The 14,005-nt window shown below is 54.3% G+C and overlaps 2 protein-coding genes across 9 annotated transcripts in view; one reads left to right on the plus strand and one right to left on the minus strand.

Annotated features, from left to right (window-relative positions):
• Positions 1 to 14,005, minus strand: part of SEPTIN11 (septin 11) — a 97,339-nt gene that overhangs the window by 67,741 nt on the left and 15,593 nt on the right. For 4 of the 8 annotated variants that reach the window (XM_065062902.1, XM_065062908.1, XM_065062907.1 and 1 more), the window contains exon 1: positions 4,524 to 4,683. In XM_065062902.1, the coding sequence (XP_064918974.1) occupies positions 4,524 to 4,550 (27 nt within the window). In that variant the 5' untranslated portion in view covers positions 4,551 to 4,683. Of the gene's footprint in view, positions 1 to 4,523; positions 4,684 to 5,099; positions 5,336 to 5,659; positions 5,721 to 6,386; positions 6,485 to 9,886; positions 9,938 to 14,005 lie in introns of those variants that run through there. The other 4 variants (XM_065062909.1, XM_021290150.2, XM_065062903.1 and 1 more) reach the window with 3 other exon arrangements.
• Positions 9,568 to 11,994, plus strand: SOWAHB (sosondowah ankyrin repeat domain family member B). The gene has a single exon (XM_005504311.3). The coding sequence runs from the start codon at positions 9,650 to 9,652 to the stop codon at positions 11,837 to 11,839; it is 2,190 nt and encodes a 729-aa protein (XP_005504368.3). The 5' UTR covers positions 9,568 to 9,649; the 3' UTR covers positions 11,840 to 11,994.

Below are 14,005 nucleotides of genomic sequence, written 5' to 3' on the forward strand. Positions count from 1 at the left end.
GCTAACAGAAACCCACAGGCAGCTTTTCCTCCTTCTCACAGCTCTTTCTCCAACGCCTCGTGCGAGACCACGCAGGCCTGGCCTATCCCTGCATTAATCACACCTGCCCAAGCCGTGGATGAAACCAGCTCTGGCGCCTCGGCAAGTCCTGGCCCACAGAGGTCTGCACCAGGCACCGCAGCATCAAGGAGATGGAAGGGCATCCAGACGTAACACAGCAGCCAAGAAGAGCATTTCTTATTGCCTCCTCACTGTGTGCATCACACAGGGGCACAAAAACTGGCACTTAGAGGGACAGACAATATGATTTGGGGAATTTTTTGTTACTGGTGCTCTTAACTAATACAGCGAGACCCAGAACATGGTTATCCACCTCTCATCTGGAGCATTCTCCACCAGTATTAATGCTGAATGCTAACAGCACCGTGGTGTTTGTCCAAACCATTATTACGCATCACTTATTACAACAGGCTGGAGAGCTGTTCACGGAGCTGGAAGTGAAGGCAGCTAGATACTGTACCTAAAAAAAGCCTGAAGTGCTGCTGTGAGGCTTTGGCTTGGTTTTACATCACCTGGTTGCTCACAACTGTTCTGACCCCAAACTGCTTCAGCATCTTTACCTACAAGAGCCACTGTAGCTACAGGACTGAAGCCTAGAACCAAAGCAAGCCACCAAAGAGGCTGGACAAGGCAGAAGAGTTTGCAAAGCCAAGAGAAGACCACATCCCCTCAGCATGTCTCCTGCAAGGCAAGCCGCAAGCCGAAGAGCAGCCTTGTGCCCGTGCACGACTTCAAGAGCAAGAATACCGAGAGCAAAAGGAGTGACAGCCCTCTCACTGCTCCAGGGTGGGCAGCCGGCCAGCAACGCCATCTCTCTTGCGGGCTGCAGGGGCGGGAAGGGGACATAGAAAACATGCCTCAGCTCTGAGTAAATATTTTACTTCTCAGATTCATGCTGCTTAATCAATCCCCATCGTTATTTCAGAGGCCCTACTCAGGCAGAAAAAAGGATCCTCTGTGATCTCATCTACACCAAGTAAGGATTTTCTAAGGACGGCCATCAGATCCTGACTCCAGGTCAGCTCAATTCACGCCAGTGGCCCCGAGCTCGTGGTGGGCTGGACACGTAACCTGGCCCAGGACTGAGGCTGTGCTGAAAACAAGGCAAGGAGGAGGCAGGTTCCCACCATTGTTAATGAGAGCAACAAGAATTGTTCGAAACAATTTCCTACTGCAGACAAGGCACTGAGGTGAATAAAGGAAATTAGGAGTTCACAAACCAAAATACACTCCCGTGTGCACCACCCAGGTCTGCCTCCCTGGCACTGGCAACTGAGCCAGGCCCCAAAAAGCCACGCTTAATAGCAGAGAGCAGGTAAGGAAGCCCTAACCCATGGCCCTGGCCACCTCAGCAGCAGCACCCAAGCCCACAACACTGCCACATTTACTGGGAGGAGGGGTCCGCAGCCCCAGGGTGATACCTGGATGACACCTGATAGCAGAGATAGCTCAGCCTTACACTTGGAAAGGGACAAGCTTCAAAGCAGGCAGGACGCTGCCAACCTGTGCTTGGAGCGCGACAATCCATTGCCTGCCTGAGGGTCCATCCCCAGCCTCTCTCACTCCCAGCTCTCTACCTGCAATAGCTCTTCTCCCACCCAGTGGCACCTCTGTCAGTGAAGACAACCAGACACTCGGCACAGAAACAGCCACAGAGACAGGGTGTATCTCTCTTCACAGCACTCATCTCTCTGCTTAAGATGAGCAGCCGTGGCAGCTCCGCTCCACCCACAGACACACGGACTTGGCTTTCCCAAGGCGCTGCCTCGCAGCTTGTGCTGATCCCAGTGGGTGTCGGTGGATCAGCTGCTCGAAGACAGACAAAAAACCCACAGATTCTTAACCTACATCAGCTCTGCTCTACCTTCTCATCTCTTTCATTCCCTCCCCTCCATGGAAACTGGCAGTCTCTCATTATAAAGTATTTTTAAAACAGATTAAAGAATACACTGTGCTGTTTCAGTCTCTCAGATAACATTTTCCACTGCACCCATGTAAAAATTCTATTCCAGCCTCATTTTCCATCTTTTTTTGTTTTAATTAGAGGGGTGGGGATGTAGTTTGTGTGTGTATACATCAGGTTTGCTCCTTTAAGCAGACTAAGCTATGATTCTGGAAACATTTACAATAAATCAATAAAGAGAAGGGTGGTGAGGCCAGAGCCCTCTTGCATGCTCCAGACTACTGAGAAACCATTCAGCACTGGTCAGGATGCTGGGAGTTAACACAGGAGGAATAAGGGGGTCCCCTACTTACCACACCCCACTTTCTGGACTGCTGGTGGCGTATCTGCCGCTGAGGACAGCTAGAGCCAGCAGAGATGACCACATGTGTCCTTGCCCTCTGCTGTGTGCTTCAGCACATGCAAGCTTTCCATCGGCTGAGAGGGCCCCCGGCATCGATCCTGCCAAAGCTCTGCTTATGCATGCCTTGACATTTACATCCTCAGCTCAGTCTCTATTAAGTCAATGAAATTACAGGCAGCGCATTACACATGTGCCTTCACATCTGTGGGATCAGGGCCTTAAAATGAAAGCCGCCCATCTGACCGAAACACACCCTGCTCAGCTACAATTAAACACAGACACTTCAGAGCAGTTTGCTGAAGTTATTTTCTATGCATGCTTCTCCAATTAACATAAAGTCATATCCTGCCAGGATCTAAAGGGTTGTGACTCAGGAATGTTATCTTAGTTTTAAGTCAAACTGACTCGCTTTTCATTTCATTCCATCTCCTTTCTTTCCTCCTTCCTTTAATTCTCCGCCTGTGCTCCCTCCCATAAGGCTCATACCACCCAGAGCCCTTACAATACAATTATTACACTGAAAACTTGATAGTCCAACATTCATCAGCCTTGCTCTACTGCATAATTAATTATTTCTTCAAACTCCCTATCACCCCCCAGCCACACAACAGCGACATGCAAAGAGGATTAGATAAGAAGGCATACGAGATGAAGTACCCCCAGCACCTACCGACTACCAGCCCACCATCCTTTCTTCTCTTATCACCTCAAGATAAAACAACTCTCTTCTCCAAAAAGCAACGATCCTGGAGGATGACTGGTCTTGCCCATCAGCTGCTTAGGAGGAAGCCAAGTCCCCTCATCCTCCCTTCTCCTACACATACATTTTCTTTCATGCTGAAGTATGCTTTATTGGGCAGTCGGTCCCACTGGACTGGACTCAGTGGCACACAGGTACCAATTTAGTTTAACCAGTACAAAACCCTCTGTGAATGCTGGTTTGAGATTGCTAGTGGACTTGAATTAACCAAAACTGTGTGAGGCAGCACAGTGGCATCGGCTTAACATAATGACAGCAAAATAAAGCAAAAACGCACATACAAGAACAAATCATAATCACATCTTGCTTATGAGCATTTTGCTTAGGAGCATAATTCTACCACTTCCAGTAACACCATTAAGCCCATCTTCATTCATTTGCCACTCCTACTAGCATAATAAACGCTACTAAAAAATCATCTCATCCTAGTCACATCTTGAACACAGACAATGTTCTTATTCTGAGAAGGAGCCACACTTAAGTCCTCAGCTCACGCCAACATCTGTTTTACTTGAAATCGCTGAAGAAGTTCCTGGGAAGTCGGTCAAGTCTCTCTCCCTCCCCCGACCGACGATGCACAAAAGTGCATTCAGACCGGTCATGGTGGAGTTTCATTCACATTTCTGCAAGCTGGATGCCAGAGAGAGACTTTCGTTCTTCGGGAACAGCGTCTGTTAGTTTCTGTGGGGTTTGGGGTTTGTTTATTTTTAATTCCTCCCGCCCGCCCCGTAAAGGGGAAATCCTTTGTCTTTCTCAACATGGATGTAAGCAACTCCCACCACATCCCAGAAGGACGGTCACGCTGGAAGATGCGAGACACGCGTGCTCCTCGGTAGACTTTCAACGTGGGATCCCCGCGACGGCTCCCGCCGCAGCGGAGCGCCCAAAGGGGCTGCGGGCACCGCTCTCCCGGCCGGGACACAGCCCTGCCCTGGTCTCCCGTCCACGGGAAGCGGCGGGACAGCAACACCCGCGGCGAGCCACCAAACGCGGGAGCGGCCCGGGGACCACCCTGGTGTCTCAACGCCAAGGGCTCCGACAGCGGCTTCCCGCCGCCGCTACAACAAAGAGCCGCGGCCCCAAACCGGGGCGAAAAAGTTTTGCGCGGCCCCCCCTCTGGCCCTGGGAACGGGCAGAGGCAGCGGCGCCCCAGCACACGGCCCCGGCGAGCCCGCTGTGCCCCCCGGCACCGCACCCCGCAGCCCTCCGCATTGCACCCCCGGCACCGCACCCCTACAGTCCCCGGCACAGCATCCTCGGCGCTGCACCCCTACAGCCCCAGCGCGGCACGTCCCCGTACTCGGGCAATGCACCCCCAGCAGCGCGCCCCCGCCATGGCACTGCCCCCCTCCGGCCTCCAGCACCGCAGCCCCCCCATTGCCCGGCGCCGCACTCACCGCCGGTCTGCCCACGGCCACGGCCATCGCGGTGCAGTGCTGCGCTCCCCGGCCCGCTGCCTCTGCGCTGCCTGCTACTGCTGCAACATGGCCACCCGGCGGGGAGGGCCCATGCGCAATGCAAAGGGGCCGGGCGGCGAGGCGGGACCCCCCCGGCCCTCCCCCGGGGCCGCCGGCACCGCCCCGGCCGCCTGCCGCCCCGGCCCGCTCGGGGTACCCGAAAGCGGGTCGGAGCCCGGCGGGCTACACTCAGTCCCCACCAGCCATTGCAGTTAATCCCTCTCTTAGCGAGGCCGGCCTGCCCGCTCTCCCCCGCCCGGCCGCTGGCACCCATGCCCCTCACCCGAAAATGTCACCCGCTCTGGCATCCCTGCATCGATGGGGGGACAGCTGGAAGCACAAATACCCATCTGCTCCAGGGGCCCTTGTAAAGAGATGACAATGCAGGCGGCTGGCAAGATCCCTCTGCTAGCAGTTTGCTTAAGAAGGAGGATGGGGATTCGGTAAATGTAACAGGAATCAGACAGGAGCTCCCACAGCTGGGGCCGTTTGCCAACAGGAGCCCCTAATGCCCACCTGTAACGACATAAGTGGCAAAGCCTGGCATCCTGGTCCTTCTTGCTTCTGTTTGTCCCTCCCTGCTCAACACACCGCACACTTTTTAAACAAGCTGGGTTTATCAAAACAGCAGTCTTGTCTTGGTGGCCGGTTGCTCTCCCCACCTAGTAAGCGATTCCGGGCACAGCCAGCTCCTTGCTGCTCCAGCTGCCCAAGCGCTGAACATTCTGGCATTAATTGTGATACCACCTCACCTGCAAAGATGGACGTTGTAGGGCTAAATTCAACATGTCTGCTCACAAACCTTAAACCAAGCCAGCAATAAAGGAAAGGCCCCACAGGCTCAGATCCTGCAGCACTTTACAAGGCATAAAACACCCAAAGGCAACAAAAGGCAGAGACCTGATTCTACACACACATTAAGGACATGTTGAATTACAGAAGTCTGAGAGGTGCCCCCTGATGCGAACATCCACCACAGAAACAAGGTAAAAAGACAAAAGGATAAAAGCTGAGAGTACCTCCTGCAAGCAAATAACCCAGGGTGGTAACTAAGCAGATCTCAGTGGTACGCTTACCATCTGCACATGCTTTAGCCTAAAGCTTTTAGCTCTTCACTCCAAAAGCCATTTTGGTACCCTGGTGAAAAAAACACATAGCTGCAGAGGGCTACAAAACTCCAAACATTTCATTCCTGCAGCTCCTTTTATCACTTTTTTGAGGGACACAGGAGCTGATAGTTAAGAGTGGTCACTCACACCTGCATGTGCAGCCCCTGATGGAATGGGCAACAAGGGGGGCCCCCGAGCACCAGCTGGCACTGCTCTTCAGGTGGGGCTGAGGAGGTGCACCTGGGGCAGAAGCTGCACTGGGCACTGACAGGTGCAGCCATCATGAGCCAAACAGCTACACCAAAAAGAAAGTTAATGGGGTTTCTACCAGGAAAATTTTGCAAGCATAGCGAACGCGGTACTTTTACTGCAGTAGCATGTTAGGCACTACTACTAATATCCTAGGGAGGTTGCTATCCTAGACTCATGGTGTTGCTCTTGCAGCAAACTCCTCCCGCCTGCACGGCTCCAGGTGAGGAGGTGTGAGCGTGCCAGTGCTGGAAAATGCACTTGGACCAGTGCAGCCTCTAGTGGAAGCCTGATGATCATATCTAAAGAGTTGCCCTCCTTCCACCTGTGGGTGAGGCCGACATAGCTTCCCCTTGTCTGAATGAGAGGCATGTGTGATACTCCCGCATCAGCACAACTGAACTAACACAAACATCCGTGTCCGCAAAACCCCAGCGTGACTCACCGTGTCCTTCCTTAGTCCAAAGCAGGGGGAGCTGCGGCCGAGTTTTCTCCCCGATACTCATGCGTACAGATCTTCCCAGGTATTGGTGTTCAGGCTGGCTGAAAGAGTAGGGAAGAAAAAAAAACCCAACATCAATACCAAGAAATGTTCTGCAATCTGTCTAGACCTCGGCTAGCACAGTTCCTTGCACTCCTAGTGTGCAACAGGAACAGGCAGACCCCTCGCTCACGAAAGTTTCACAAATGCTGCTAAGAAATCCGTACTCATGCAAAGGGAATCAACACTCCCACATTCTAGAGCCCCTGTGGAAACTGTTTCCAATGCTTTCTTATGTCATTCTGTACATACAGCTACAAGGCAATTTGTCAGATTTCACGGGATGAGAAAATACACAAACAGACACAGAGCTTGGGTTAATTTGCCTCCTGCTTAAAAACAAACACAGGCATAAACAGCATCTCTTTTGCACAGCAACAGGAAGCTACAAGACTAAGTGGTAGGCTTTTTATTTCTTTTAATGTTGAAGTGATGTTTGATCCTGACTCCATTTTGTGACTAGCACTTCTCACAAATCGCTCAAATTTCACCCAAAGACCTGCTGTGTCCAGATCCTCCAAAAAATATGAGACTGGGGCAAATCTAGCCGTTCTGAAAACCACCCACAACCTAAAGCGAACAATTTACAGACAGGGTAAATCATTAGCACATAAGGGGAAACAACATTCTCTTTAAATCTCATCACTTGAAGCAGCTGATGAAGTGACTCCAGGTAGCAGGGCTGCGCTTCTCCTTGCCTGCACGCAGCATTTTACCCCCTGAATCCCAAAATGTGATTTGCAGCTCAGGCTGTAAGGGGAGAGATACGTGCCAGCATTGAGTCTGCCTCTGAATGCACACAAACTGTGCTTTCAGCAGATTTCCGCAGGTACCCACAAAGGTTGTCGACACACGGTCATAACCAAATGGGTTTCAACCAACTCCGTGTTCTTGTCCATCGCCTGAGCTACCTGGTAAGCGACACGCTCCCAGCCAGCAGTGACTGCCAAGCAAGACGAATTAGCTTAGCTCGTTTCACTCGAACAAGCTCAGCGAGGTTTTCCAGCCTCAGCAATGCAAAGCATCAGCATTCGGTGCCAGTCTCGGTCCTGCAGGTACGTCAGTGGTCACTTCACATTACCTGAGCGCATTCCACTGACCTCAAGAAAAGAATCTACAGGGTGAGAGCTAACATTTCTCAGGAGAAAACCTCTACATTTTAGTCAAAGCTAAACTGATAGTAAACAACATAATACTTCCAGATGTGTTTAAAAAAAATATGATAAAATGGAAAGCTGTAAATTGTTCCTGCTTACACCTTAGATCATTAAACCAAACCAACATCTTCATAGCAGTGTTGCCATTTGCCACCATTATTTACTTGGATTTTTTTATCTTCACGATCTATTTTCCTCTCCTGTTTGTGATTACAATTATATCATTATGCTCCATTAATTTCATCTCAACTGCTTCTGCTGAGAGTGTGCTGCTATCAAACACAGAATTATGACTGCAATTCAGGGCTCATCAGAAGAATGGGCAGAAAGGAATTTATGCCTTGAAGAAAGAATGGGCAAAATGATAAAATATTAACATGAGCCTTACACTGTTCCCACCACCTGCCCCCTACTCAGTCGCACAGCAGTGATGGGATGCAGCCACACTCTCCTCCAGTACAGACCACAAGGAAAACCAAAGGCAAGATGTAGCAGAGCATGGAAGTGCACTTACTCTTGCTGTGCAATCTAAGTAACCCAAATCTTGGCACTCCAGGAAACTTTTGATACATTGCCTAAAATGTAACTTTTGACCTAGAAATGTCAAAGTTTCTTTTAGGACTGCTGCCATCACTCCAGAAGTTACAGTTTAGCCGCAGAACAATCCACCCTCCAAACCAGCAAAATAACGGACTATGGCAGAAACTAACAGTTCAGAGTCATCAACCCGAAATCACAGACCTGCATAGCTTGATTATCTGAGGGCAACACTGCCGCACACATCCACTCTGGCAAGCGTTGGCACCGTCTGACTCTTAAAAGTTATGCTGAAGTTCTGTGTTACCGAAGCAGAAATTACAAACCTGTAGACACCACCTATTGCAGTCTCTGCTCGAGGTTTGTGAAGGTTGCATACACTTCTGGGTTTGCAGGGGGCTGGAGGATATTCCGGCTGCCTGGACGACAGGCAGGTAAAATTTTTATGGATACCCAGGAGCCTGCAGTAGGGGTGATTTCTGGAGTGACTTAGAGTCCAGTCCAGACCTCTTGAACGCCAGCAAGTCCATATTAAGCTGTGTCCCTCCCTGTGTCTATTCCCTGACTGGAAGGCAGAAAAAGAGCACGCTCCCACACTTTCCACCTGCTGTTCCTGCCCCAGATTCCTTGGGGCAGGGGCTGTCACTGGTGTATACAAGGCAAACCGCATCGATCTTACCCATCCCTCTCAGCTGTGATGTACACACTCATGATAACAGCATCAGCAGTACAGAACAAGATCAGATCCCCATTCTCTAGCATAACGTGTGTCCAGCCTACCTCAGCCACACAGTGAACAGAGATGATATGAGATATAATTTGACTTCAGGCACTCTTGGTATTTGTGTGTGGTTGTTGTACATGGGTACAACCCCACATACTTGTAATAACAGCTGCCCTGAACCACATCACATTCATTTAGTTTTATTGCCAGTGGCTCAGGTTGGAAGGCACCTCTGGAGATGGGTAGGACTGTGTCCAAAGTGCAGTTCTGAATGTCTAAGGATGGACACCACCACCTCCACAGGCAACCTGTTCCAGTGCTTGACCACCCTCAATGTAAAGGAGTTTTTCCTCACACACAAAAGGAATTTTTAGCATTTCAGTTTGGGCCTATTGCCTCCTGTCCACTCACTGACCTAACGACTGGTAAAACACTCTTTCTGCTCACCAGCAAATTAGTCTTGCACTTCGGGGAGCACTAGCAGGGCCCCTCCAGCCCCTCTAACCCGCTTCCCCCCTTCACAACCGCCGTTTCTCTCCGCTGTCACCGCAGCCCCGCGGGCCACCACCCCGGGCAAAGGCAAGCGGGGAGGCTGGCGGCCCGGCTGCGCAGGAGAGGAGGAGGAGGAGGCGGAGAGGCCGAGCGCGGCAGGAGGCGGGTTTCCCCGTCGCGGCAGCGCCGCACACCTGGGTACAGCCCCAGCACCGACGTGCAGCACCGAGCGGCAGCACCGAGGGCCGGCCCGGAGCATGGCGCGGGAGCTGAGCCAGGAGGCCGTGCTGGATTTCCTCTGGGCGGCCGGGGGCCGAGCCCCCAACACGGCTCTGCTCCGCCACTTCCAGCGCTTTCTCCGCGACCCGGCTCTGACGGAGCAGCAGCGGCGGGAGCGCCGCGAATACTTCAAGAGCCTCGTCAATTCCCTGGCCACCGTCCACCCCGCCGCCGCCCCCGGCGCCTCCAAGGACATCGTCCTCCGCCGCAGGTACCGCGACCTCCTCGACGAGGAGCTGCCGCCGCCGGAGGAACAGCCGGAGCAGGAAGCAGAGAAGGACCCGCCGCCGCCCCGACGCGACCCCGACCGGCGGCACGGCCCCCGAGAGGAGGTGGCGGAAAAGGGGAGGCCCGGCGGGGGGCAGCTCCCCGGGGCCGCCGTCGCGGGGGGCTGCGCTGCCCGGGGCCGCGGCGGACCCTGTTGTGAATGCCGCCGGGCGCGCCGCGCTGCCGTGCCGGTCCCCGGGGCGCCGTCCCCCGCCGGGCCGCCCCGTTCCCCGCCACCGCCCCCTGCGCAGCCGCCCCCGTATCGGACCCAGCCGCTGTCCTCGGGCCTCTGGGCGCTACACTCCGGCGGGCCACCGCGGTCCCGGTCCCCGGCGCTGCCGTCGGTTCCTGGAACGCTCACCCCCGCTGTGCCACCGCGGTCCCGCTTGCCGCCCCCCGCCGGGATGCCCCCATACCAGAGCCTGCAGCCGCCCTCTGCCAGATCGCCCCGGTCCCCACCGCTGCCGTCGGGTCCCGGGCTGCTGCCTCCCACTGGTTCAGTCCCGTCCGAGTCCCTGCCACCACAAGGCTTTAGAGGGCCGCCGCCATCCCAGTCCCTGCCATCGGGTCCCGGGGTGCTGCCGCCTGACAGGCTGCCTCTGTGCCAGGCTCCGCCACAGCTTCCCGCCAGGATGCCCCTACTGAAGAACCCACCATCCTCAGCAAGTCCAGGAGGGCAGCCACCACCCCCATCATCCCAATCCCCACAGCTGTCATCAGGACCCAAGGTGCTGTCCCGTCCCGGTCCACCCCCGTCCTGGTCCCCAAAGCCACCCCTTGCCAATCCACCCCTATCCCAATCCCTGCAGCTGCTGTCCACCCCTGGGGTGCTGCCCCTGTCCCGGTCCCTGCAGACACTGCTCCCCAGCCCCTCCCCGTCCCCATCCCCAACCCCACTGCTTTTATCAGGTCCAGATGTGCTTCCCTCCACCAGGCTGCCCCCATCACAGTCCAGGTCCCTGCAGCAACTGCCCACTGGGCCATCCCCAGCCCCACCGAGGGGATCCAGGGTGCTGACCCCCAACAAACCAACCCCATCTCAAGCCCTGCAGCTGCACCCTATCGGGCCATCCCCATACCAAACCCTGCCACTGCCATCAGGCTCTAGGGTGCCAGCATCCCAGTCCCTGATGCCAGTGAACAGCCCCACAGGGCCCCCAGCCTCAGAAAGCAGCCCCACAGCACTGCTGCCTGTCTTCAGGAGCATCAGGTGCCAACTTGCTTCGTTCGAGGTGCAGGGTATCCCTTCATCACTGCCAGATGACTGCGGGCAGCAGCCCCGCACCATGCCCTCCAAGAGCTCCCCTAGGAACATCCAAAGCCGGGGGCTGTTGGTGCCGCTGGGGAGACGGGAACATGCCTGGCTAGTGGCAGTGTCAGCAGGGTCCTGGGCCCAGGTGCGGGGGCTCTTCCTGGAAGAGCCAGAGCTGGCCCTGCAGCGGGACTTCATGTCGGGCTTCACGGTCCTTCACTGGCTGGCTAAGCACGGCGATGGGCCAGGCCTGCAGGAGCTGGCGGCAGCAGCGCGGCAGGCTGGGCTGACCCTGGATGTGGATGCCCGCTCGGGCTGTGGGTACACACCGTTGCATCTGGCTGCCATACACGGCCACCAGCTTGTCATCAAGGTGCTGGTGCTGCAGCTGGGGTGCCAGGTGCAAGTGCGGGACGGCAGCGGGCGCCGGCCCTGGGAGTACCTGGGCAGCTCCACCTCGGGGGAGATCTGGCAGCTCCTGGAGGCACCCCGAGGAACGATCATGTTCCCCACGCAGCCCCTGGCCCGCAGCGTGTCCTCTGTCAGCAAGGTCTCGCTGTCCACTGGCAGGGCGACACTGCCTGCCTGCCTCAGGCCGCAGCACGGCCATGGGGCAGCATCCCACCAAACCTGCAGCGAGAGTGACTGAGAGACATCCCCCTGGCACACCCTGTGGAGACAGGACCCCGGGGGCCATCCTGCACGGGGAAGCCAGGCAGGCAGAGAAAAGCTGTGAAACAGATTGAACCTATTGAAGAATGTATTTTTAAATTAATCCAATGAAGAGTTGTCTGAGCCTCTCTGCCCTCCCTCCCATTTCTCATTTTTCCACTAGTGAAAGGATGCGACGTCTCTGCTGGAAGCACACCTGAGGCAAGCCCTACACAACCCACAGGGCACACACGAGCTGCTGAGAGCAGCCACAATCACCAGCATTAGTAGCACCATGGGTTTGGGGGTCTCAAACTCCAGTGTGAAGCTCCCAGCCTGGCCACAAACAGGGCAGAGTGCTTGCTTTTGCTTATAGCAACAGATTCTTGTTCGTCCTGGAGTTTGCAAAACACTTCTTCACACCACTTAAATCCTGGGGAGTAGCTAAAACTGCGTCCCTTTTTAATCCCAGCAGATTAAGGATGAGTCCTGCTTTCAAAAATGCAGCAGATCAAGGTCCTGCCTTCCAGCAAGAGTCCTCAGAGAGTGACCAGCTGTGGCAGAAGACAGCAGCTGGAGAGCCCCAAGTAGAGCAGGGTGCAACACACCCACGCTGTTTCTCAGCCCACCAGCCCATGCAGAAAGGAATGCAGGGCAGCACCGCAGCCCTGCTCCTCCCCACGACTGCCCCGGGCTGCCCGGCAGCACCGATACTGCCCCCTCCTTCCTGCACCTCCAGTCCCATTCCTCACACCGCAGGGCCCGGGAACGGTGCCCACGTGGTGGCTAGCGGCCCATTCTCATGCCTGAGCGTGGAAAGCATCGCTGCATGAATCTGGGTTGGACAGAAAAGGAGCTGTGCCACAGTGTGGGTCCCAGGTTTGTGGAGAGAAGGCAGTTTTGCAACCAGAGCTGCATTTTCCCAGAGACCGCAGCCCTAAATTGACTTATAAATGTTGATGTAAGGGGAGTGGGTTAGATGGGAGGTCCACGTGCAGGCAAGAGATGTCCAGTGTGATCATTCCTGAGACTTTGCAAATAACAAGCTGGCTTTAGAATTCTTCCCGGGTGACATGGGTCCTGTAATGTTCTGTGATTTAGCATAAACGATCTTTTAAACAGTCCAAAAATGCAACAGGTTAATTTTGTACCTGATCTAGCTCTCCTTTATGAAGCCAGGAAGAGAGCTAAGATGGGGACACCTCACTGCCTGGTTGATGCTCCTGCTGCTGGGTAACTTCAGCTGTAGGACCAGTTGATGTCAGTGCTTGTGAAACTAGGGCTGCTGGCTCTGCTTTGGCTGGACACTTTGGGGCAGACCAGTGCAGTAGGTGGGACTGCTCATGTATTTGAGATGTGCCTAAATGTCTGCAGTTTCAGGGAGGAATGGGAACCAGGGCAGCAGAACCTGACGTTGCACAACACGAGCGCTGGGGAATGCCTCGAGTACTTGCTCAAGCACTAATTGAGGTCTGCGCTTTGCTTGGGGTTTATTTGAGGGAGGAACTCTTTCCTGCAGAAGGGAAGCTGCTCTGCCTGCCTCCATGGCCACAAAAGGTTGTGGCATTTTCCCAGTCTGGCTTTCTCCTTTTGCAGGGGAAAGAGCTCAGTAAACCGATGCGGTATTCTGTGAAAGATGGTTCCTCTCTGAGAGGATAATGCAAGCTTGAACTCATATGAAATTCAACTCTGACATGGCTTCTGAGCCATTGGCATGGACGCTTGGAGGGCTTCCTAGGAATCCCGCACAACACAAGTCCTAGGTTTGCTCTTCCTCAGCACCAACACACAAAGTGACCATTGCCTGGTAAAACGCTCAGGTCTTTTCCATCACATTCAGAGCCATTGCCACAATTCGCATCAGACCCCTCGGGAGAGGGCTCTCTCTCTAAAGCCCTCCCTAAGCCTCGGCTAGAAGCTCTGAAAAGTAATCTTATGGTGGGTATCATGGATTCAGGGTGCACAGCGAGCTTCAGGGAAGAAACTCCAAAAGAAAGAAGCTTGTGAGCTGATCAAAGCTAGGTAGTGGGAAAGGGGACACACATTTTCGGATTAGAAACAAGGTTCCATCCCTGGAGCGGGCACTACCTCTCCACTGGTTGCTGGTGGGGAGCTTACTTGTGCTCCACAGCCATCTACAGCTTCTGAAGAATAAGGTTTTCCC

This window comes from Columba livia, chromosome 4, assembly GCF_036013475.1.
Source record: "Columba livia isolate bColLiv1 breed racing homer chromosome 4, bColLiv1.pat.W.v2, whole genome shotgun sequence".
Taxonomy (NCBI): domain Eukaryota; kingdom Metazoa; phylum Chordata; class Aves; order Columbiformes; family Columbidae; genus Columba; species Columba livia.

Bases quoted from the DNA above. Each gene is read 5' to 3' on its own strand.
- SOWAHB (XM_005504311.3), top strand. From the start codon at position 9,650: ATGGCGCGGGAGCTGAGCCAGGAGGCCGTGCTGGATTTCCTCTGGGCG.